The 24,146-nt window shown below is 41.2% G+C and overlaps 1 protein-coding gene across 6 annotated transcripts in view; it reads right to left on the bottom strand.

Annotated features, from left to right (window-relative positions):
- Positions 1-2,341: 2,341 nt before the first annotated feature.
- Positions 2,342-24,146, bottom strand: part of LOC105691085 (lachesin-like) — a 123,611-nt gene continuing 101,806 nt past the window's right edge. For 5 of the 6 annotated variants that reach the window (XM_048657907.1, XM_048657906.1, XM_048657905.1 and 2 more), the window contains one exon: positions 17,078-21,580. In XM_048657907.1, the coding sequence (XP_048513864.1) occupies positions 21,471-21,580 (110 nt within the window). In that variant the 3' untranslated portion in view covers positions 17,078-21,470. Of the gene's footprint in view, positions 2,360-17,077; positions 21,581-24,146 lie in introns of those variants that run through there. The other variant, XR_007279243.1, reaches the window with a different exon arrangement.

The raw sequence follows: 24,146 nt of genomic DNA on the forward strand, positions 1-24,146 counted from the left end.
AAAACAACAATTATAAAAAAAAAACGGGTGCCCGAACCCCGAATCCTTCTGCACTTGATTTTTTCGAAGGTTTTCGATCGATCCGATGATCTCGACGCAAAAATGCTAGCCTTGTTTTCATATCCACCAGACCTTGAAGAGATTTTTGCGAAAGAAAAGTCTGAAAAAAGAAAAAGGAGATGTTGGCATTGATCGGGATCGGAGGAGAAGTTAGTCAATTAGCTAGATCATCGTAAAACTTTCCTACGACAATCAATACACGAAGTTCATTTGGATGGGATACCTTCGTACCGACTCTTCGTTGTATTAATTTCCCGCAATTTTTGAGCTCCCTCGAATTCAACTCGCTCAAGCCCGATCGCTTGGGTGTACGTACACTGTAATTAATCGGAGCCTCGAATCTCCAGTTAATCAAGTTGATCGGCTAATAATCGCGGATAGATTAAAGAGTAGGCATAGATTTTATCGTTATAAAAGGAAAAGGGGGGTAAATTCGGAGAATGGTAGAAAATGCGAAGGTAGGGGTAAGAGTAACGCGTTTGTGGTAGTCCGGGGGCGATTCCAGTTCCTTCGGGATCAGAGGAACCGTTTAATCTTCGTCTCCCACTCTTTACGCTATTATACCTGCACCTCCTCGAGCAGTTTGCGGATGGAGCTATGAAGCACCCCCCCCCCCCCCCCTCCCCCCAGCTCCAGATATACACGAAAGAGAAAGGTTAAGGGAAACAGGAATGCGAGGGAAGAAGCATTCTCGACTCTCCTCTCTCTGGATAAGGAATAGAACCAAGTATCACATTATATTACAAGGTATAGACGTATACGTATATGAACAAAGTATACCTACATATAGAAAACTGGGATGACGGACTTAGTTTTTGCCTCAACTAAGGGAGGAAAACAGAAAGAGAGAGAGAGGGAGAGAAAGGACGAAAGGGAGGAAGGGAGAATGGAGAGAGACGAGGGTAAGGATTCCGGGAAAAGGGGCACAGAAAATAGAGTTTTCACTTAAATTAACTTTCTTCCCGGTAGAAAAGAGGGGGGGCGGGGGGGTGGGGAGGATGAGAAGGAGAAGGAGAAAGCTCGCGCGGAGCGAACGCGCGCGGGACAACTTTTATCAAGAGGGGTCCGCATCGGGCGCAACGACGTGATCCTCTGCAACGAGTGTATATACATATAAAAAATGTACAAGTATATGAACATACATACACATATATACATATATATGCGTTGTAAAAGCACGTGAAAATCTGAAGAATTTTTGCAAGCGCAATAATTGCGTTATCGTAAACCGGACGGATTACGCTCGATATTTCGCCCGCACCTACGCTAATTCCGACATACATACGATACAACAAATACCGCTCTACGTGTGTAATACACACCCGTATTCGATACAAATAGAGATTAATATTATACATGACCACGTGTATAACTAACTTCGTAGAATATCGCACGTGTACGTGTGCACAACGTTATACAATATATCTATGGTTATACCACGGTTAGCGCGTATGCAGTTGCAGTGCGATAGTTTTCAGAATCGCTGTACACATGCAGCGGGATCGCAGCGATCGGATTTTCATTAGCGCTGCGTGGTGGTTGCTGTTGGCGTCGCGTCGGTGCGATTTGCCGAAGCTGCAGGGAGCCGCGGCCAGAGCCAACGGCCGACTGTACAGCGTGTGCATTCACCTCGTCGTACGCCGCAGCTTGGCTTGGTTACGATTAAATAATTGCTCAGTCTATGCAATATCAAAGTTTTATTATACCTCTCTGGCGCCCACGGAACACCTACAAAAGTATTCATAACGCGCCCCGTACACGAATTCATGGTATACATTATAGATACCTGGGCGCAACGCAAGATCCGAGGTAAAATTGGAGACCGTTCGCAAACCGGAAAGCTCCGGTATCTAGAAATTGCATTCTTCCATTCGAGTGTTCTATAATATTTCACACGCGTATGCGCGTGGTTAGTTTCACGTTGACGGATGACGTCGGGAAGGAAACGAAAATTCTGTAGGACCTGAATAGGGTAAAAATTAAATGGGAATCAACAAATTCGTTATTCCGGGCGGAGGTTTCCGACGTCAGGCAATCGAGACTGATCTAATCATAACCGATATGACTTCGATCAAAACTCGGCCCACTGCATCCGAAATCCAACTCAACCTGACTCGAATTTTACCGAACATCTGATATACACATATATATATATGCAAACATGATCGAAGGTGTGCCTATCGATCGTCGTCTCTAAGATATTTAGATGCATGGATTTTGGGATTAAATTTAAACTTTGCAATTAGTAGTATTATTGGAAACTCATCCCCTCAACCTCCCTCCCTCTCTCTCTCTCTCTCTCTCCCTCTCTCCCTCGCTGTTTCTATAGTCTCTATATTCAGGCGGCAGGCGCGTTACGTCGCGTCGGCCTGCAGAATAGCTCGAAAGTTTGTTTCGCTGATTCAGACGCTACGATATAGTTGGTATAAGCACATCTGCAGCGGACCACGCTCCTCTGCCTTAAACCGTCCTCGCCGCAATTCTACCACAAACTTATACTACCTTATCTTGTAGTATAACTGAAAATTAAATACGTGTACACGTATACGTATACCCGTCTAGCTATGTGATTACGAATAGGGTGGGGGGTGTAAAAATCGGAGGAGCGAAACCGGCGAAACGAAAAGTGGAGGTCGTCGAGGGTTCTTCCGGTTACCGAAAAAAAAAAATACACCGAACGAGCAACAGTGGAAACTCATAAGCCTCGCGCGAATCGCGAATCGTATCTATTCGTATTCTTTCACATTACATCGTCCGTATGTATACAGCAGATATATAATTGTTTCTACCGGGTTCATTTGCAATGAAACGCGAAAATGACGGCAGTGTAGCTGCTCCCGGGAATTCTATGCGAAATGATAGGGAAGAGGGCGGGGTGTATTCGGTGTGCGCGTGCTAAGTTGTACCACCGCCTGTATACTCTATTGTCTATTGTGTATTTTGGAATAGTGGTTTCAGCAGGTCTTGAGGTAGAATTTGCAGTAGCGAAGTAGAAACAGCCGCAGTGTACCGCCACTCGGATAGGGACTGAGTAGAAGGCTATATCACGTCTGTGGCTTTGATTAGCTAAGCTTATGATTAATTATTGCATCCTCTGTCCCGCTCTGTAACTCCGTTTCGAAATATCTCTCTCTCTCTCTCTCTCTCTCTCTCTCTCTCTCTCTCTCTCTCTCTCTCTCTCTCTCTCTCTCTCTCTCTCTCTCTCTTCTCTCTATTTCTCTCCCTCTCTCTACGCGCGCGCACACACACAAACACACACTAATTTCGTCCAACTAGAAACGCGCGAGTACCATCTGTACTTGACATTTACATGTTCCATCTACACGTAAACGATGGTATACATCTACCGACCGACAACTGAGGAACGTCTACAGAGACATTCGTAACGTGAGAAACCCTCTCGCTTCTAAAGCTACATGTCACTGGTTTCGCACTGTACGCTACGTTGTCGCGCGGTGGGATGGAGAGAAATAAAGGAAAAAAATAAAAAAAACAAAAAAAAAAAACAAAAACCGAACAAATAAATAAATAAAATAAATAAAATAAGGTAAAAAAAAAGAAGGAAGAGATATACGGGGTGTTTTTTTTTTTTTTATGAGACGAATAAACATGATATAAAACAAATGGAAAAAAAAAAGGGAGTTAAGGAGTAATAGTAGCTGCGGAGGCTGCGGTGGTTGGGGAAGTTTAACTGACAAATCGCTGTCAACACCAGCTGAGGACAACGTCGCGACAAATAAAAAAAAAGAAAAAAAAAAAAAGGAGAAAAATAAGAGTAGAAAAAAAGAAATGGATAAAAAAGAGAGAGGAAGAGGAGCTCAAGCTCGCGGAAAATATAAGGTAACGCGGTATATAACGCGGTATATATATAACCGTAGGAATTCGGCGGATGGGGTGATTCTTGGGTTCTTGGTTTTCGCTTTCGTTCTTCGCGCTTATTCTCGCCATTTATACACAAGAAGACACCGATAGTAGGGGAGTAGTAAAGCGGCGGGAGAGAAACGTGGGGGCAAAAGCAGCCGCAGCTCGCTATCTCTTTAACCGCAACATACACCCCCGAAAGACATTTTGATCTTGTTTATAAAAGAGATAATATTGTCCCCGGAATCTGGAAGGACCCCCATTCGGGACATGGACAATATTTTCAACACCCCCCAACAGCTAGCTACCCCGTACTGCAGGTATACCGTGTCAGACTCCTGCACCTTAAGTGAGTTACGGGACAGAGTTTGCTTTTTTATTCCTTTATTTTCCGAGTTTCGTTCTATTTTTTTTATTTTTTTTTATTTGTTTTTTTTTTTTGTTTTATTATTTGCTTCATTTATTTATTCATTTATTTTTATTTCCTTTTACTATATATATTTCTCGTCGTTCCCCTTTGTTTTCTAATGTATTTTATCGTCGGTGTTGGAAAAATCGGAGAAAAAAAAAAAAAATGTTTTCAACCTACCGGAATTGTAAGAATTCAAACCTCGATTCGAACGATAAATCGGATCGAATATCGTGATTATCGAATTTCGTCTTTGGACTTTCGATGAAGGACGACAAAGAAAAAGCATCGCGCAGCGAACAAGGGGACGAGGGGAGCGTAGGGAAGGATGGACACAGGTGAGGAAAAAGCAAAGAAAGCCAAATTAGAAGAGGTCAATAAGAAGAGATAAACTGAAACAGAAAGTAAAGGGGGGAAAAAAAGGAAAATGATCAAGGTGCTTCCGGTACGATTGAATTTTCCGAACGAACCTCCTCCCTCCCCCCCCTCTTCCTGCCCCTTTTTTTTCGCGACCTGCGACGAAGGTAATGCGATAAAGAAAAGGTGTAACTGAACTTCCCGTATCTGCTATACGGATACAAGGAATCCGTATAAATAAAGTGAGAAATATTTCCGGTACGAGGGGATGAAAAAGAGAGATGATTCAGCTGAAAGTAAAAATTCAATTACCGTATCACTGGTAAGTATAATTTGGCGACGACCTAATCAGCCGGTGATTATGAAGTTTCGAGATAAACGTGTGAAAAAAAAAACAACAGAAAACTCGCGAGAAGTAAGAAAGAGATGAGAGTGAATGCAAAAAAAAAAAAAAACACAGACAAACAAAAAATCAAATAAATTTATACGAGAGCGAAGAAAAGAGAGAGAGAGAGAGGAAAAACAGAAACGATAAAAAGAGTGGTGCCTGCACGGACGAGAGGAGAGATGAAACGCAAATATACTTCCGGAGCGATTTAAATTTTTTTTCCTCAGGAATACCATTCGCCCTCATTTTCAGTATTTTTTTCCCCATCCCCGGCTCGTTCGCTTTGTTCTTTTCGATTTTTTTTTGTTTTTTTTTTTCTCTTTTTTTTATACTCACGCCTTTCCAGAGTCTTTCAACCTGCATAAGCGGCGCACCGCCGCGATCACAATCCCGTTCTCTTTGCCCCCGTCGCAAGGGCCTTTTCTTCCTCCTTCTCTCCTCCGGGATATACCTACCGGGGGGAACCCTGCTCGGATCCCGGAAAAAGCCCCGCCAAGAGCCGAGGAGCTTCGGAGAGCGAATCCCTAAGCCACGCACCCACCTTTTCCCACACAAATATCCTCCGCTCAAGATATCCACCTCATGTCGCGGCATGCAGGGCTATGCGTTATCGTAACACCCCTACACCCGGGACCACCGCACATCCCGCGCGTTTCCGCAGCCCCGCCATGCCGAAAGAGAAGGCAAATAAATGATCGCGGAAAAGGAGCTTCGAGGAGAAGGTGGAAAAAAAAAAAAAAAACGTTACACGATAACTTACAGAACGATTATCTTAGATTTTGGCAAGTTTCTTTTTCTTTTTTTCTTTTTTTTTTTTCTTTTTTTTGTCGATCCGCATCGGTTTTCTCTCTCTTACCTAGTTCCGCATCAAGCTCCCCTGCGTTTGTTTGTTCGTCGTCGTCGTCGTTGTTGTCGGTATCCTTTCACTCAACCCGCACCGCGACTAGGAGGAGCTAAAGAGGCACCTGTGTCTCCAGTTTACCACCGTCGACTAGGTGGTGGTGGTCCTTCTCTCAGCTCAGCGCCGCTACCTCGACGCTTGTTTGTTTAATCTCCATTCCACTAATTTTCTAGGCACAGTTTAGTCACGCTTTATTCATGAAGAGGTGTGCGTCTGAACTAGTATATAGGCACACACGTCAGACACGTTTCACCCTTTCTCACGAGTCCCCGGGGATCGGAATTGTTCCGTACGGGGAACGCCTGAACGCGACATTATACGCTGTATACGTACGAATATCAGCGCTAGGGCAAATGGGAAACCTGAAAAAGCACTTTTCGGCGTTACTTATTTATTTATTTATTTATTTATTGTTTCTTTGTTTTCACCTTTTTCATTAAACTCACTTTCTCAATCTCCTCTGTTTTCGAAATACGCCCTATCCTCGTAAACTGTGAATTTAAATTTAAAATCGGGAACACGGCGCGGTGTATAGTGCAATCTAGAAACTGAAGGAGTTAATAAAGATTCCTTGGTGGGATTCCCGGGCGCGAGTGGTCGTTAAGTTTTAAGTGTCAAGTTTTCCAGCTGCTTTTCCATCGTCTCGGAAATTTTCCCAGTAGCAGTGGAACGGTTTCGATTTAAAGCGCGTTTGAGGCGAGAAAATTCAGGAGGCTATGTGATACTCCTACCCTCCGCGGACATGGTTGTCGGACTATCTTGTCGAAATGCAACAAAACCTCAGACAGTTTTGTTATACATTTCGTTGTGGAGAGCTCGAGGTGGTAAGCAGCTCCGCCGCTTCCGCGAAATACCGTAAAACTTGATCCGCGGTGGAAAGAGCCTCCGCGGCTGGATGCCTCAAACTTTTCGGATGTAAATTAATTAAAAATTTTGTTCGAAAACAAACCGAAACAACAAATTAAACATCAAACACCCGAAGCGTCCGCGCCTCTCCCTGCAACCTTGTCACCCCGCCTCTACCACCCTCTGCGATTGTACGGTTGGCAAAAAAAAAAAAAAAAAAATGAAAATGAAAAAGCGAAAAACGAGTGAAAAATTTGACGATGGTAAAATATCGGGGTCTCCCGCTAAAAAATCGACAAAATTTTCGGAACACACGCGGTAAACTCTGACCAGTTATCGAAACGAAAGGTTTTTACCGGGAGACGTTGGCCGGTGGGGGTGATCGCTTCGGTAGGGTTTACTCAAAGATTTTGCTATCTGCAGCTTTCGGATTTAATCGACCGATATAACGTCGAGGGGGTTTCGGTGGCGGTGGATGCCGAGCGCTACGGTTACGACGTTGAGTTTCTGATTGAGTTTCAACCGCATGCAAACGAACGAAATTCGCACCCCAGCGGCACCTCTCGCCGTTCCGCTCCGGCGGCGGCGGCAGCGGCGGCGGCGGCGGCTGCGGTGTCCGCTCGGTACTGTTTAAGATAAACTTAACGAGGATTAGGCAATACGTGATTCTACGCAGAGGTGAGGGGTTTGTTTTGATAGGGAATACACACCCCGGGATTACCACCAAATTACACAGGATTACCGACGGGAGGTGCGGTCCCCTTCCTCGTGCCCCGGCGCTACGCTGTCGGTGTCGCCATTGTTGCCGCCGCGGCCACGAGGCCGGGGGTGATTTTCAGCCCCCGTAATGTCAATATATACCTATACATGTATTCATATAATACGGCAACTTTGCCGCTGGTCAACGCGATCGTCAAAGAAATCAGAGTTGGAAAATCGGGTGAAAATTACGACCCCGTTAAATCCGATAAAAAAAAACAAACAAACAAACAAACAAACAAACGAGACAGCTTGAATCATCGAGTAGAAATACACCCGCAACCGAACGGAGGGAATCTAGACACCGGAGGGGTGGAACGGCGGTGGAACGAAAAAAAAAATATATATATAAAATAAAATAGGGGAACGGGGGCACGAAAAGCGGCCCGGGGGTTAAAAGTTAAAGACGGGATCGAGTAGGAGTTGTAAGTCAGTCTCGTGTTTCGGGATAGCCTAACTATAATGTACGTCACGTCGGGGTTCTGGATTACATTTATACCCCCGGTAGCAGCCGAGGGCTACCCTCGGGTGTATCTCCCCCCCCCCCCCCTCCCTGCCCCCCCCCGCCGCACTTTCCCTCTTCCTCTCTTCATCTCGCCTATCCACCTTCCCGAACCCTGCGGGGGGGGGGGGGGGGGGGGCGTTCGAGCCCGAGGGGCCGATGCGCCAATACGTGCCTATAATCTCCACCGACTCTTGGCTACGGCGGCCTTTCACATGCAACATGGCGTCGCGTTTCCCTTTCCAAGATAGTCGAATGCACCCCGTTTAACCGTAAGAAGACGCGTCGCAACGCCGGAGTCGACGTGGAGTTCCGAGGAGCCGTTCTAATTGTCTTCATATTTTTTTTGTTTTTTTTCTCGTTTTTTTTCTTCTTTTTTCGTTCTCTACGTACCGGTGTTCGGGGGGGGGGGGGGGGGGGGTTGTTTTTCCCCTCGCTTATGACGCGTATGTAACGCGTGTACGGTGAAATATACTTACAGCTCAAGCGAAAGCAGAAGCAGCCATCGGAGGGATAGGAATTCTCCGGGTTTCGGAGGGTTACGGGCCGTAGATCTCGGGTGTCTTACTACTACCTCCCATTACACCCAGGGGATCCTTAACCCCTGAGCGATGGCTCATCCATGCCATTCCACGCCGCGCTATGCCCTCGCACCACTTACCCACCACCACCCACCCACCCACCACCGCCAACCTTATACGGTACCGCCCGACTCGCGCAGCTAACATTTTTATTTTACAATTTAATCGCGGTTTATATCGCACCCCCGAGATCGGGACATCGAACGATCAAACGTATACAACCCCTTGATCCCCGCCGCGACACCGACTACTATAAAATTCTTCAAGGACACGAGCAAAGAGGAGCGAGAAGTAGCAGAAGAAAAAAAAAGACGTAGCCTGCGTCTGTCTTCGCGGAAATAAAGCTGCGGTAGCGGTACAGCGGGTGGAATCCACGTGTATTTGCTCGCGCGACGAATATTCATTAGAAAAATGGAAACGAAAAGACGACGATCTCATAAATTTTTAAAAGACTATATTTTCAATGAACTCATCGGCGGTGGAGAAAAAAAAAAAAAGGAGAAGAAATCGGAACGAGATGAGGAGAAAAATAAAAAAGGAAAAAAAAAAAAAAAAAGAAAACTGAGAATACTAATTCGACGGGTATCGCGTTGATTCGATTCTCGGGACGCGACGTCGAAACCGTACACGCCCCACGGGACTGTATATGCAGTGTGAGGAGAATTGAGCCTCTTGGCTGCCACCCCGACGTGCGGGCTTTTGAATATTTTCCTCCGCTTACATATATATATATATATATATATATATATATATATATATATATATATATATATAGATACTTTCGAGCGCAGTTTATATACACACACGCGGTGATATATGAATATTTAAAGGGGATGTAAATTGAGAATTAACTATTGATAAAAACAAACCACAGCGAGAAGGAGCTAGCGGGGTGGCGCGTCGGGTTCGGTATAGCGGTTCTAAGTCCCCCGGTCGTAAGTCAGCGGCTCTCCGTTGCACATACATATATATATATATATATATATATACACACACATATAATATGATTCGAAAGTTTTGGAATCCCCTGTAGCTCGATTCGCGCGTTTCAACAGTTGTTTCTGCCTCGTGAACTGCACACGTATATATATTTTATCCATATATATATATATATATGCGGTACGCAGGACGGGTATAACGCAACGGGGATCCCGTATTCCCCGTAATTCCGCGAGTCGCGTAACACAACGTCGCTCGATCATTGTCGCTTTAATTATTGCGGTCATTACTGACGTACAGTGGTATAATTGGACCTCGGTGTTCGGACGTTGTTGCACGTGCGGCACTCTACGTTAATACCGGCCGGACAACGCCACGGGGTATATACACATTTGCAATACATACCTATGGCCTTACCTTTAATAAAGTCACAAGCCAGATAAATACGACAACACCTTGCATAAAACTTTGTAAATGTCTCACCGTCTCCTATCGTAATGGAATTTCTTTTTTCTTTCATCAACGACGACAAAATAATTATGGGGGCAGCGGTGGGGGGAGGGGGGGAGGTGGGATGAAAATACAACGACGAGTATATCTGACCACGTAACAAAAAAATCTCATTAAAACCCGTAACTTTTTCCTTTGCGACGTGTACGTATAGGTGTACGTATACAGACATTTTTTTTTTTTTTTTTTGTTCTTTTGTTTTTAGTCTTCTTGCCGCGTATAACTAAATTCGCGTTTCGTTGACAGCGAGATGAGTGAAAAAAGAAAAAAAAAAGACATAAAATAAAATAATAATTATCGATCGATGATTGAACGAGATAATTATAATTGGGTTAATATTTGAATGTAAATCGAAGTTATCCGTGGGTAAATATGTATGATACATAAAATACATACCCTTGTGATTCCCACGTAGGTATGTAGAGGTAAATACATATATATATATATGTACGCTATATTCCTCAGGATTTTTCTGTGCTTTTTCATCTGTCAATTTTCCCACGCTTGCAGATGTTTGGTATACTATGTACAGACGAGATTTTAAGTACATAAAACGTACTATGTACAGAGCTTTCGTGTGTACATGTGTATGTATATATATATATATATATTACCTGTACAGTGATAGACGTGCACGTTTTAAATATATATATATATACATATAAATATACACACAACTCTTTCTGTAGCACGCGGGTTATCTCGACCGTTAAGTTAATCCCTTAATTGAGCTTTTGAATAACTCGAGCGATTTAATTCTCAAGCGTTGCTGGAAAAAGCTGAAAAATAACGCGCTATAAAACAAAAAAAAAAAAAAAAAGAACACACAACGAAAAAGAAGAAGACGAAAGAAAAAAAAAATAAAAGAAAGAGTAAGACACAAATAAACGAAAGGCAACGATTTCCCGAATCAAAAAGCTGCGCGGGTTCCGTCTCCTCTCGCTCCACTGAAATTCATCCGGCAGTGTTCTAGGATATTGTTATATCCGATTATACGCATAGAATGGAGGAATAAATTGTATACGTGTATAGAAGGCGAACGGTGTTACGCTCACATATTTACGTATGAATAAGTATACGCGCTGTAATGTAACATATTGTGTAACGTTTTGCCTGACAAGGATCAGTTAATTTTGGTTGTGCAACGCGGCAACGGCACGCGGTGCAGGCTTTCCTATGTAGTTGCACACCAACCTTAACGTTGCGCTGTACAGTTAGTTAATAAACGAACCCCCTACCAGAAATGGGATCTGCCGTTGCTGTAGGGCGTGTTAGGTGGTAGCGGCTCGGGAGCGTAGGGCTTCTGGACTCTGGAGGTCCCTGAAGTCATTAGCTTTCCACAATAGGAGAGCCAGGGGCTCGCGATACTGCCTATGCAGCTTATAACGGCGTTGCAGCCACTCCGCCTGTTACCGCCACCGTCGCTTTCGCCGGATCCCGAAACACGGTCGCCTCCAATACCTCGTGAACATCGGGATCCGTTGAATCTGGTTCACGTGCGTTTGGACGAAACGAGTCGAGAGATCCTCTGATGAATCATATAATTATGCAGCGACGATGAACTTATCGTTTGCGAACTCTTCCAGTAGAAATTTTCGGGGGTTTGTCGAGCTTTGCTGGAGTCAGCGTAGCCAGCTTTGTTGTGAGACGTCACCTTGGGGGCTGAGCAGAGGCGACGACGCCCCACAACAAACCGCGCGCCCGTGACTACCTGACTCCAGCTAATTCATAAGAAAAATGCCATACGATCAATTTTTGAGAATAATAATTTTTGACCGAAATTTGAGATTTTTCCAAGGGGTACCCCTTACGATTTTTTCAAATTTTGGCCGAAAATTTTTATTTTTAAAAATTGATCGTATGACACATTTTTCATGTATTTTGACCTCAGGAACAAGAATCCGTCGTCCAAATTGAGCTACGATTTTTTCCCTTTGAGATATCCTCAAATTTATGCCAAAAATCGCGAAAAAATGAGGATAACTCGGTCATTTTCGCAGATAGATCAATTGTTCTTCCAGATTCGGATTTCTGAGCTCAAATTACACCAAGATAGTATAAAAAATAAATTTTTTATTTTTGACCCCCAAAAGCTGAAAATTGGCGATAACTCGGTCAATTTTAGAGATAGACCAATTTTTCTTCCAGATTCGGATTCCTTAGGTCAGAATACGTAAAAAAAAGCATATTAAACCCAATTAAAACAATGATTTATTTTTTGCTCAAAAATCGAATTTTTTCCTGGTTTTTCAAGAGTAATCTCACGTATAATCAGCTCCGAAATCCAAATCTAAAAGCCAAAATCATTTACTCGTGCAATCGATCGAGTAATCATCAATTATTCGCTGGTGAGAGCAGAATAATCAAGACATATCGATTGGTTTCAGTCGTAGACCCACTTCGATTCGTCGCAATTCATGCATGGGTCGAAATATTCGAATTCCTCGGTCTACGAGGGAGTCCGAGCTTATTGTTAGCTGGAGTCAGATAGTCCCGGGCGCGCGGTTTGTTGTGGGGCGAAATAAAAATGTCGGCGTAGTTATGAGGTGGAAGAAGATTTCTGAGCATTTTTTTCGTACGACGTCGCATTTTTCGCGTTTACACATACCTCGTCGAACGCACTTTCGGTAAAAATTGATATCCGGAGTGATCGTTGATCCGATAACCTGAGGGATGTAAAACCTTGTACACGAATAGGAAAAGTTGCGATCTCCTCGGTCTTATCACGTTTCGAGAGCGAAAGAATCCAGGAATGGCTGGTGGCACGTGGAAAGTGGCCAGGTACATGGAATTATAGGTATATGTATTTGCATGTACGTATACAGGTCGAAGCATCTTATATACACGCGTGATCCCTGATAAATATGTTATTGAGGAACCGGATACCTACCGTGCTTCCGTTTTTTGACGAGGATTATCCTCGCGTGTCACGCGTCCCCCTCTCCGTTCCTTTCTCTCCTTCTTCCAGAGTCTCTGCAGCGACACACGCGTGGAAAAAACGGTGAAATACGGCAGTGTATTGTACGGGGAGAGAAAAGGAAATAGATGGGAGAATATATTTCTTCAGTCAATATTTATCGAGTACCTTTTTCCTCCCTTCGTACTTCTCTTATTTTTCATTTTTTATCCCCGGCCCATCTCTCCTCCACCATCCGGAGTATATCTCTTATTTAAATCCGTCGACGTCGATGCGCGATTCACTTGGGCGCAAGCGTCAAAAAATTAAACTATCGGCCGAAAATCCTGCTGCAAATTTTTTCTAAACAAAAAAAAAAACAAACAAAAGAACAACTTTTCATCGAGGTAATCAATGGGGGAATAAAAAAATTATGCATCGTCGAACGATACCGGACATTCCATCGGATCGAAGGCTGGACCGTGTGTAATTCCACTTCCTACTTTTAGTTTCCAGGGATATATGTAGTATATCGAATCGTGGGAGCTGTACCGCCGCTTCCGTAAAATTTGTAATTCCTTTGAACTCTGCTTCTCCAGGTTTTTTTTTTTTTTTTTTTTTTTTTTTCCTTCACCTCCCCCTATCCCCTAGCACATTTTATTTCCAAACGAAAATTTTATATACGTATATGACCAAGTGCACATATGTATAATGCATATTACACACGGATACACGTGATACGCTACGCGTAGGTGGCGATGGGTTACACGGGATAAAGGTGAAAATGAATAAAAGGAGAAACAGAGGGGCGGGGGAGGAGGGGGCGGAAGGGTGGTGAAAAAAGAGCACATCGTCTTCGTCGAGCTTGCGACATTATCATTTATATGAAATCCTGCCACCACCACAGCCAACACACCAAATATCCTCTTCCTCCTCTTTCTTTCGTCCTTTTGCTTTCCTTTCTTTGCACGCGTATCCTTATGCATAGTCAGCGTGCCGATCACACCTCAAACCCACCTGCTACCTTTCAACCCCCGTACTTCGCACTTATTATTTTTATACCGATCAACCTCCGCGGGTAGCCCGCGCACATTATGCGCTGACATGAATTCTCTTTTCCCTCCATTTTTTTTTTTATTTATTTTACATTTTTTTCGCCCCTCTTCTTTCCATATTTTTTCCTTTCGATCTTATTATTTCGCTGAGAAACTAATTCGCTTCTACGGATCTTTTATTATCTCTCTCTTTCATTCGTATTAATTTCACTCTACCAACTCATCGCCCCTTTTGTTTTCCGCATAATCGTATATTATATTGGTATCTGAAAATCATTAAAAATAAATAAAACAGAAGGTGAATTTTTTTTTTTTTTTTTTCTCATCTGACAATAATTGGAGCTGGAAAATTTAATCCAATTAATCCAGCTTACGATAGAGATCATACGTAAAGTCGAAACGTGTATGGTCGATGCGTTTGTCGAAAATTCTCGCGCAACCAATATATGTATAAATTGATCGCATTGATCAGTAGACGAAAGAGATAATGAACGATAATAATCGACGTATTACCGAATGAGAGAAACCAAAGAATCAATTAATCGCATATATTATGAAATATAATGATCGCTATAGTATATCCGTACTCTTGTAGATTGTACATACTTTATACGTATATGTATTTGTAATAATATGGAGCTGATGAAATTTTGCAGGTTATTGATTTTCTTTTTTCTGTTCGTTATTTTTTTTTCTTTTTTCTTTCCTTCTATTATTATAACAATAATATCTGAATTACATACCGTGTGTACGCATAAATTATTACACGTGTATACAATAATAATAATAATAAATCTTACCCATATCTCATTCATTTCATTCCACTCAATTGTACGCATGTGTGTATACATATAACGCGATGTAACGACAAATATAATTATTTGTATATTGTTCATGTATTCTGTTTTTATTTATTCATTATTTTTTGAATTTTTTTTTTTTCATCAATTAACTATTATACTATGGTATTATTATTATTATTATTTACATGATACATTAAAAGCGTATAATATAACATGTGTGTAACGTATATATATATATGTGTTTAATATACATATAATCTGTAGTAAAACTGTCTCTTGCATAAATTTTTAGCACAATTTTTCATCCCTTGTTTTCGGAAACCAAAACAAGATGTAACGAAAAAAAAAGAAATGAAGTAAAGGGTATATTTTCTACAACGAATAAAAACACATACACGCGTGTATAATATACCTATATATATATATTCAAACATTATTATTATTGTTATTATTATTATTATCAATATTGTTGTTGTTGTTGTTGTTGTTGTTATTGTTATTATTGTTATTAATAATAACATTAAAATCAAAATTATCTATTATCATTTATCGTTATTATTATCAGTTTACCAAGGTTTACTTAATTGTACTTAATAATGTTAACATTTATTATATATTTTTTTACGAATACGAGACATTCATGGTACAATATTATAACTACGATTTATTATTCGATCAATGTATGTATATATATACATATAAATATTGTATAATTTTTTTTTTTCTAATTTTTACTTCAACTTTAGGTAATTTATATTGATTAGTTTTTATATAATTTTATTTTGCGCATTTTTTGATGAAATGTAATTTTTTTCTCAAATTGTTTCGATTCAAAAACAATTCAATTTAATTGTAAGTAGAATATAGATATTGACTAGAATTTGGGGTTTTTTATTTCTTTTTTCTTCAATCACCACTACACCGAAAGCATTGCTCGCTTAATTTTTCGAATAATTGAATACTGTTCGCGAATAACAAATTATATCGTAATTGGAAGTAATCAAATTATCCGTTATAATTATACGTGTAACGACAAATGATATATGTAACGATAATAATTATACATATGTTAACGCCGAACAACGAATTGTAAGCGAAACCGATGATATTGTAATTCTGTAAGATTACAGGTGAAGATTCATGATGATTACAATCAATAAACAATAATATCATAATTTCTCTATCTATTATTTTTCTTTTTTTCTCCTAATAATTATTATTCAATACGCTAACGTATGTACATTAATGTATATAACCCTTCAACCCCATATCGTATGGTATATGCATTTATCTTTAGACAATTTTATAATTACGCGTTCACTAATTAATTAGGTATATTTATATTTTATATCAATCACTTTTTGTTCTTCAATAAAATTATACGTAATTTTACGGTTTTTTTTTTTTTTTATTTTACGGCCGTCTTCACATTTTCAATATTCAATTTTTCGGTTTCTTATTTTTAATATTATTAATTATTTTTATTATTTTTCCCTTCCTTTGGCACTTCTCCTAAAAGATTTTTGGTTTAAGTTTGTTTATTTACAGTTCGCGCAATATGTATGAAGTTATATGTATATCGTTATTATTATTCACCTATAGATCCATAATTAAAGTATCATAATAATGTACACACATGCATTTACGAAGCGAAATGAACACTGCGATTTTCATGAAATTTCAAATTTCGGATATAAATAGAAAACATACAATAATTACGATGTTTTTGGTTTCGTTTTTTTTTCTCCACTATCTCCTCATGATTTGCATTCTAAAAATCTTAAGGTTACCATCGTCGTTCTCGAATTAATTATCGTTAGTCGTTCTTATCACTATGATCGTTATTATTTTTATATCTGTAATTATTACTTGTCGATGAAACACGTTAATTTTTTGATCGTCATCATTGTTCGTTCGCTTCTTCATTTTTTTTTCTTCTCTTATTTTTCTCCCATCTTTCGATTCTCGTTATAATATGGATACACACAATATCATATCTTATGTAATTTATGCTCATCACCAATTGCTCTCATCATTTTCTTTCTTAATTTACAATTTGCCTGCAGTAACATCATATATTTAGTACATTATATCTTATATTTATTTATTTACTCGATTCATCGTTGTGTTCTCATCGAATCAACTTGAACAATATACAATAAAATTACATTGAATTATTTACAATTTGGTTTTTACTTTATTTCATATACTCTTCTCTCAGTTCTTCCTGCACCTGTATCCTCTTCTTCTTTTCTTCCTTTTTTTTTTTTTTCCAATCGTTTGGTTTTTCGTTTCTTTTTTTCTTTTTCTGCCTTTTCGGAATGACGTCGACAAATATTACATACATGAATATGCTATATTATAAAACCTATACACACACTATTATAATTAACGTAGTTTGATTAATTTTTTTCATCTTCATTTTTTTTCATTGAGCACCGAAAATTGATTTTATTATAACAATATGAGAATAATAATAATAATAATTTTTTTTTATTTATCTACTTATTCTCTCTTTCAAAATTTTATGAAGCCAATTAGGTTGGTGATTTATAGTTGAATCAACAAATCGATTCAAATTGATGTACATATGCTTATTCCATAGCTTATTTATAATTATTCAGCAATCGATTATTTATTTAATCTTTCTTGAAAATTGAAAAAAAATAAAATAAATAAATAAAACGATACGAAACAAATACCAATGAACAGAAAATAAAAGCAATGTCTTTATTATATTTTTATTTTATAGAATATTATTATACGTAATATCGTATATTATTATATATACTTTATAAAATACGTGATAATACTTTCAACTTGTTTTCGTTTTGGCTTTGGTTTTCCTGATTCTTCCTTCTTTTTTGTCTTCGAAATTCCTTACGATAGAATGATAATTTTTTTTTGTTTTTACGTTTCGCTCATTCATCAAATCTATATGTAATAAATTCAAACACCGCCCGATGTTCGTGTCGAATATATTGACAGTATACGTGATCGTGAAATTCATAACTCGTTTTTTCCCAAGAACCGAGCGATTGGAGATATAAAAAAAAAAAAAAAAACCAGAGAAATTATACCACTCGCTCGAAATAGTTTTCCAACCATTAATTAATTAATTTTGAAGTACACGCCGAAAACGAGAATCGCTAATTTTTCGGTTTTCCATCCCCGCAGTTTACAGTTCGCGGCAACGAATACGTTCGCAGTTAATTGTTGCAGAATTAGCCGAATAATTTCGTATACGGTTTCCCGTATAACGGTACAAATTAATCGAACTCGTGAAATAATTCGGCGAATTATATCGATGAGCTTCGCCGAATCGAAATTCGAAAATTTTGAATTTTAATCCAGACGAGATTTTCAACGTTCGCGCGTTACACACGTTATATTTTTGACGATTCGAAAATGAGAACCGCTGTCTTCGTCCGCACGGATTCATTGAGGACGTTATATCAATCGAGCAATTAATGATCGCGGGCGGGATTTACCACCCCTCCCCCTCCCCCTCCCCCGCCCCCTTCCAACCGCCCGCCCTCGTTCACATCCCTGGTAATTTATACCAACCCTATAAGCTGCACTGTGCACTCACCCAGTCGCCATTATGCATCGCTTTCGTATAACTATATCACGAATAGCTCGCAGGGACAATATCAAACCGGTTGTCATCGCTCGGATATCCTACCGCCACTATGCTAACCCGCAAATAAAATGTCTGACGTTCGCTTGAACCACCGGCTCGCGAATGCCGACAATAATAAATCTGCAAGCAGCCACCCCTCTCTCTCTCTCTCTCACTATATGTCACTGCAGATCGTTACAAACGACTACCGACGTTCAACCAGCCAGCAAAAAGCCCACGATATAAACACTTGACAACAACGACGACGCGATACACATCGACCCCCCCCCCCCCCCCACACATTCGTACCCGAGGGGATGATGATCATCGTGCGGCTCGTCATTTTCGCTCGACGATATCATTTAGATTTCATGTAATTTTCATCGGAATTCATCGCGCGATAATCGCGTTCTCCTCTTTTTTTTTGTCCGCTTTCCTTTCGTTTGTTTTTACGATATTCTAATGGGTAGTAAAACGACGGTAAAAAAAAGGTAAAAAAGTGCCAGGGGGTTTAGAAATGAAAACGTCAACTTTTGGTCGGTATATTTGTCGTCGTTGTCGTCATAATTGTTATTGTTGCGAAACGTCCGGCACTCTGTTTACGGTGTCCCGAACCCCCTCTCGGGGAACAAGAGCGAGGGAGAAATCGGGTCGAGATTTCGCGGAGCGAGCCGCGAGCACGCGTATCCCCACACATCGGAGATGAATCGCGGCGGTGTTTGAATTTTCGGGGGTTAATTATTCTTGTCATTTTGATATGAAAATTTTCTTTCACATACAATTATTACACGTAATTCGTACTTGGAAGCGCGAGCGAATAAACGTCACCGTTACCGCAAGGGGTTCCCGTTGCGATACCGCGCGGTGTACGTGATACAAGCGATGATTAATGCGCGTTGCTTAAACGTGAAACTGATGTGAATAATTACGGGGGTTTCCCGACACAACAAAATTCACTTGTAAGGGCTCGCCGTCCGACTAAAGTCGAGTCTGTATTGTACACCGTATCGCCGCCCGTACACGTAATCGTCCCCGACTTGAAATGACGCGAGCGTTACGCACGACAATCTCCCGATTCAAAGGGGCCTCGATATCGCGGAGTCCGTCCGTAAGTCTGGATTTTATCGCATTTTTGAACAAAACCCCCCCCTAGTTTTAGTCCGGTCCAATTACGCGGATCGTTATCTCTTATTTTCTACTTTTCCTTCGCGGCTACGGGCGCCTCTCTACGTAGGATCGGGCTTGATTAGGTATACAATGACAATCTTTCGTAATACGGCTAGCGGACTAATTTTCCCGGAGACGTTAAGTGTCGTAATTTTGCTAATTTTAAACGACACGACTTCACACGATTCAACCCTTAATACCCGTACGTGTGTAACATTACACACGTACGTGAGCCCGTAAAATGATCTAATGACGTCACGAGCCAGTATCTCTCATCACGCTTCGATTACCACGGACTGTGCGGTACCCACCTCCACCACCCCCTCGACTCGCGCCTCGCTTAACGTGCACGTATACGTATAATATGTATATATACATATATATATATATATGTATTTATACCTACGTACTACGTACACGTATTCGCGGTACGAGGTACATCGCACTCCCTGACGACCTTCAAACCCCCTACTAAAAATCCCGATTCGTGATACGCTTGGAAAAAAAGTTTCAAAATTTTCTGTCGTTTCTTCAAGTACATCGAGCGGAGGACGGGGGGGTACGATTGTCGGACGGTTAACATTACGGAGAGATAATGGAAAATAGTAAATAAATGAAGAAATTCTCGCGCCTGTTCATGAATTTTAAAAGGCCAGCTGACACGAGGGTTTTAATTCGGGAAATAACGTGTAACAATAAGGGACGAGAACGGCGATCGAATCGCGCGGGACGAGCTTAAAACTTCGCTTCATCCCCCCACCCCCTACCCCCACCCCACCGACCCACGTGTATCGCCGTTTTACCGCCCCCCCCGTATCGGCGATAATATCTTTTCGAACATTCGTTGTATATCGTTGGATCAAACGGAGAGAGTCTTTACCCGTCGTATCGATCTCTCCCGCCCTCAATTTACGCCCGCTTAGATGTAAAAAAGTGCGCAAAACGACGTATACGTATAAGCAACCGTAACCGCGGGTCAGAGGAAAACAAGCGATCGGTGTGGATTAAAAAAATATTTCCACGGTTACGTTAATTTCTGACGTGTGCTCGCGATACAGTTCGCGTACGACGGGAAGGGGGGTGTACGGGTCGCTTAATAACGATTAACGATCAGCCATTTCATCTGCGTATTAGAGACGAGCGATTAGCCGTGTTGGTTCTTCGGCAGTTCGAACGGGATGGAGAGGGCACAAAATGCTCCGGAAAGCTACCAGCGTGTACCCGCTTCACAATTATAACGTGAAGCGGGCTATTTTCTTGCGCGGCATCCTAGCACTCGCGACTCACGGAGTTTCTCTCCCCTGTTTTCCCGTCACTTCTTCTTCGGACTCCCCCTCTCGTTTATAATTCGCGAATTAACCAACGGAACTACGGAGCTTCGATCAACAACTCTCCTTTTTTCAATTCAGTATAATACGTAAGTTATATGTATGCATATCCTGTCAACGCATTCGAACACCATGAACATCTCGTATACCCTTACAGCTAAACGATTCTTTTCATGCTTTTTTTTTTGTTTTTTTTTTCTGTTTCTGTTTTTTTTTTGTACATTCGGATGACAGTATTACAGACGAAGATGAAGACGATGAAAATGTGGTACGTACCTTTATCATCTCCAACGGGATGTTATCTCCTGTTCTGTTTCCTTCCTTGCGAAAGGATTTTTCTCTAACTTCGAAGAATCTCGGGGTTTCTTTTTTTTTTTTGTTTTTTTTTGTTTTTTTTTTTAAATTAACGACGAAATGACTCAGGGCGGTTTTACTTTCTCTCATTACCTACGACAGTTGATAATTTTTCTCTCACTTTTCGAACGGTTAATTAGCGTTGTGTGGTATGTAAGGTGGCATGTAAGGACCGGTGAGGATGTACTGAACGGCGACTACCATCAGCTGCGGCGCACTCCACCTAACGATGTAAGCGCTACCTGAAAAATATCCGAAAATAAAAACAAATAACGTTATTAACATTGTCAAAATCGGACGGAGTACGTACAAAGTGAATAAAACAGGATATATTTACGTATCTACGCGTAAAATATATATGTATATACGACAAAGTACATCCATCATTCGACATAAAAAAAGACGTTCGTAAAAGAATTTTTTATATAATATAATATACATCAAGTTCGCTGACGCCTTGGGTACGTAAACTTGATAGATAAAAATTTTTTTCTTTTCCTGTTTTTTTTTTGTTCTTTGTTTTTTTTATTGAGAAATAATTCTCGATACTTTTCTTATATATGTACTTATCTACGAGAAATAAAATGGAAAAACGAAAAGAATAAGAAAAACCTACAAGTCGTCCGACACATGAGGGAATATTTACTGCAATCAATATAAGGAAAAGGGCTATACGGACGACGTATAGCATATATATAGGTATACATTTTCCGGGTGGTGGGGTTATTGAAGAACGGTAAATATATTCCGTGTATATATATATGTACGTGTTTTATGCGGTTCGGCGTATAGCTATGTATACGGGAAATAAGGGAGAAGGGGAAAAAAACCTGGGTAGACTTCGGAGCACTGCCTCTCAATCGGTATAACATAATTTTTACCACATACGATATATTTTTACATCGGGGTGGAGAAGAGAGTGAAAAAAAAAAAACGAAACGAAAAAAGAAAGAAAGAACAGGCTGTATATCAATAATAAAATATAGGCATTTTATTGGGCAATCTAACGCGCGACTTTTCCACCATATTTTTCTCTTTTCCTCTTCTGGCATTGCTTCTGCTGACGGCCGCCGCCGCCGCACGTGGTTCGTATACCGACCTTACATTGACCTTGATAGAACGCTATCCATTACCGCAACACATCTCGGCATCGCCAGCTTCCGATGAATCGGATGAAAAAGAGGAGAGAGGAAAATCAAAAAAAAAAAAAACTCCAAAAAACTCAGACAAAAAAAAAAAAAAAAAAAAACGCCGAGGTTACGAACAAGCTACCGAAAACCACCCCTTTTTGTATTTCGAGCTTCTCGCTTCGCGCCCCACGGCACACTGCGTCGTCTACGGAGCTGGTCAAAATTTGTTTGACAGGTTTTTTTTTTTATTAGGCTATAACTTACCGATCGGATTCGGATAAAAGGACCGAATTTAGAAGGTTTTCTAAGGCTGAACTTCGGCCATGGGAAAAAGGAGCTCTTTGACGCTATACGTACAGGTCGTTCGATTCTCACCCTTGGAATGCCGCGCGTCGAAAAATAGCTGCCCGGAAATTAGAGCGTCGATTCGCCAAGGGGTCGGCGAGTACCAATCTCGACGAACGCCTCGAAAATATTTAAAAAATAAAAAATCAAAAATCAAATAAAAAAAACAGAAGAAACTTCAAACTTTCCGATGAGGTTAGATTTGTTGGTCCGGCTTTTTTTTTTTTTTTTGTTTTTTTTTTTTCACTCTTCCCGTAACTACGTGTGTGCGACGTCCGAGCGCATCTTCGCATTGTTCGCGAGATTCCGCCATTTATACCGTATCGTATACTATATACATATATGAAATTGGCCGATTCGCATTCCACGGACATCGAATAACACCGAGCGGGATACGGTTTTTATCCTTTTTATCTTCATCGTCGTTTCAATCGTCTGGACACCCTCGTAGCAAAAGTGTTCGCGTGCTTTTTCCTCCCTCCAGGTTTCGTTCTTTCGTTACTTTCATTTTTCCTCACTCTTTCTCTACATCGCTCACCCCTCTATTTCGCAATCACCGAGTAATGCCGGTACGGAATACGAATCCACCTCGTGGAGAATCCACGATACCTGTGTCTATACGTATACCGTGTGTACGTGTACACGCGCGTACTTATATTAGGGTAAACGGATGCGAATACCATCTTCATACCTGCCCCTAACGACGAGATATAAATTCCCCCCCCCCCCCCCCCCCCCCCGCCGTTGAAACGACGCGTGTTTCAACGTACCTTGTACGTACATCTTATGAACTGTGTTTTGTTTCGTTTTTTTTCTTTTTTTACCTTTTTTTGTATACCTACATATCCGTAACGCGCGGCGGTGCGCCGGATGAAAAAAGGTGGAAGATCGAAGTCGGGGCTAGGCGGCGTCGGAAAAACGTACGAAAAGCTAGCCGCCCGGTATGACGACGGCGGTGTGGCTTTCGGCATCGGCGCGCGGCATCAGCTATTTCCAACACGTCTCGCGTTGCTTTTATGTTATGGGGGTTTACGGTCGTCCCGGCGAAACCGTGCCCTTCCATGGTGAACTGACTTCGCCTGTTATTGAAAATGGATTTTCCCCTTATAGCCGGGCGCTGCCGCCCTCTCGCTTCCTCGCTGGCTCGCCAGCTAGCTCACCGTTTCGCTCACCGTACCTACGAAGAATCCGACGTCGCGACGCGACGTTTCGCCAACGTAACCCTCGACGACGACGAAGGTCGCGGGACGAAAAGCGAACCGATACCAACCCCCAACCCTCCTATCCCTGAAAAACCTCCGTCGAAACTCCACTCGACGTTTCTCAGCCGGTT

The sequence above is a fragment of the Athalia rosae genome, chromosome 7, assembly GCF_917208135.1.
Source record: "Athalia rosae chromosome 7, iyAthRosa1.1, whole genome shotgun sequence".
Lineage (NCBI taxonomy): Eukaryota > Metazoa > Arthropoda > Insecta > Hymenoptera > Athaliidae > Athalia > Athalia rosae.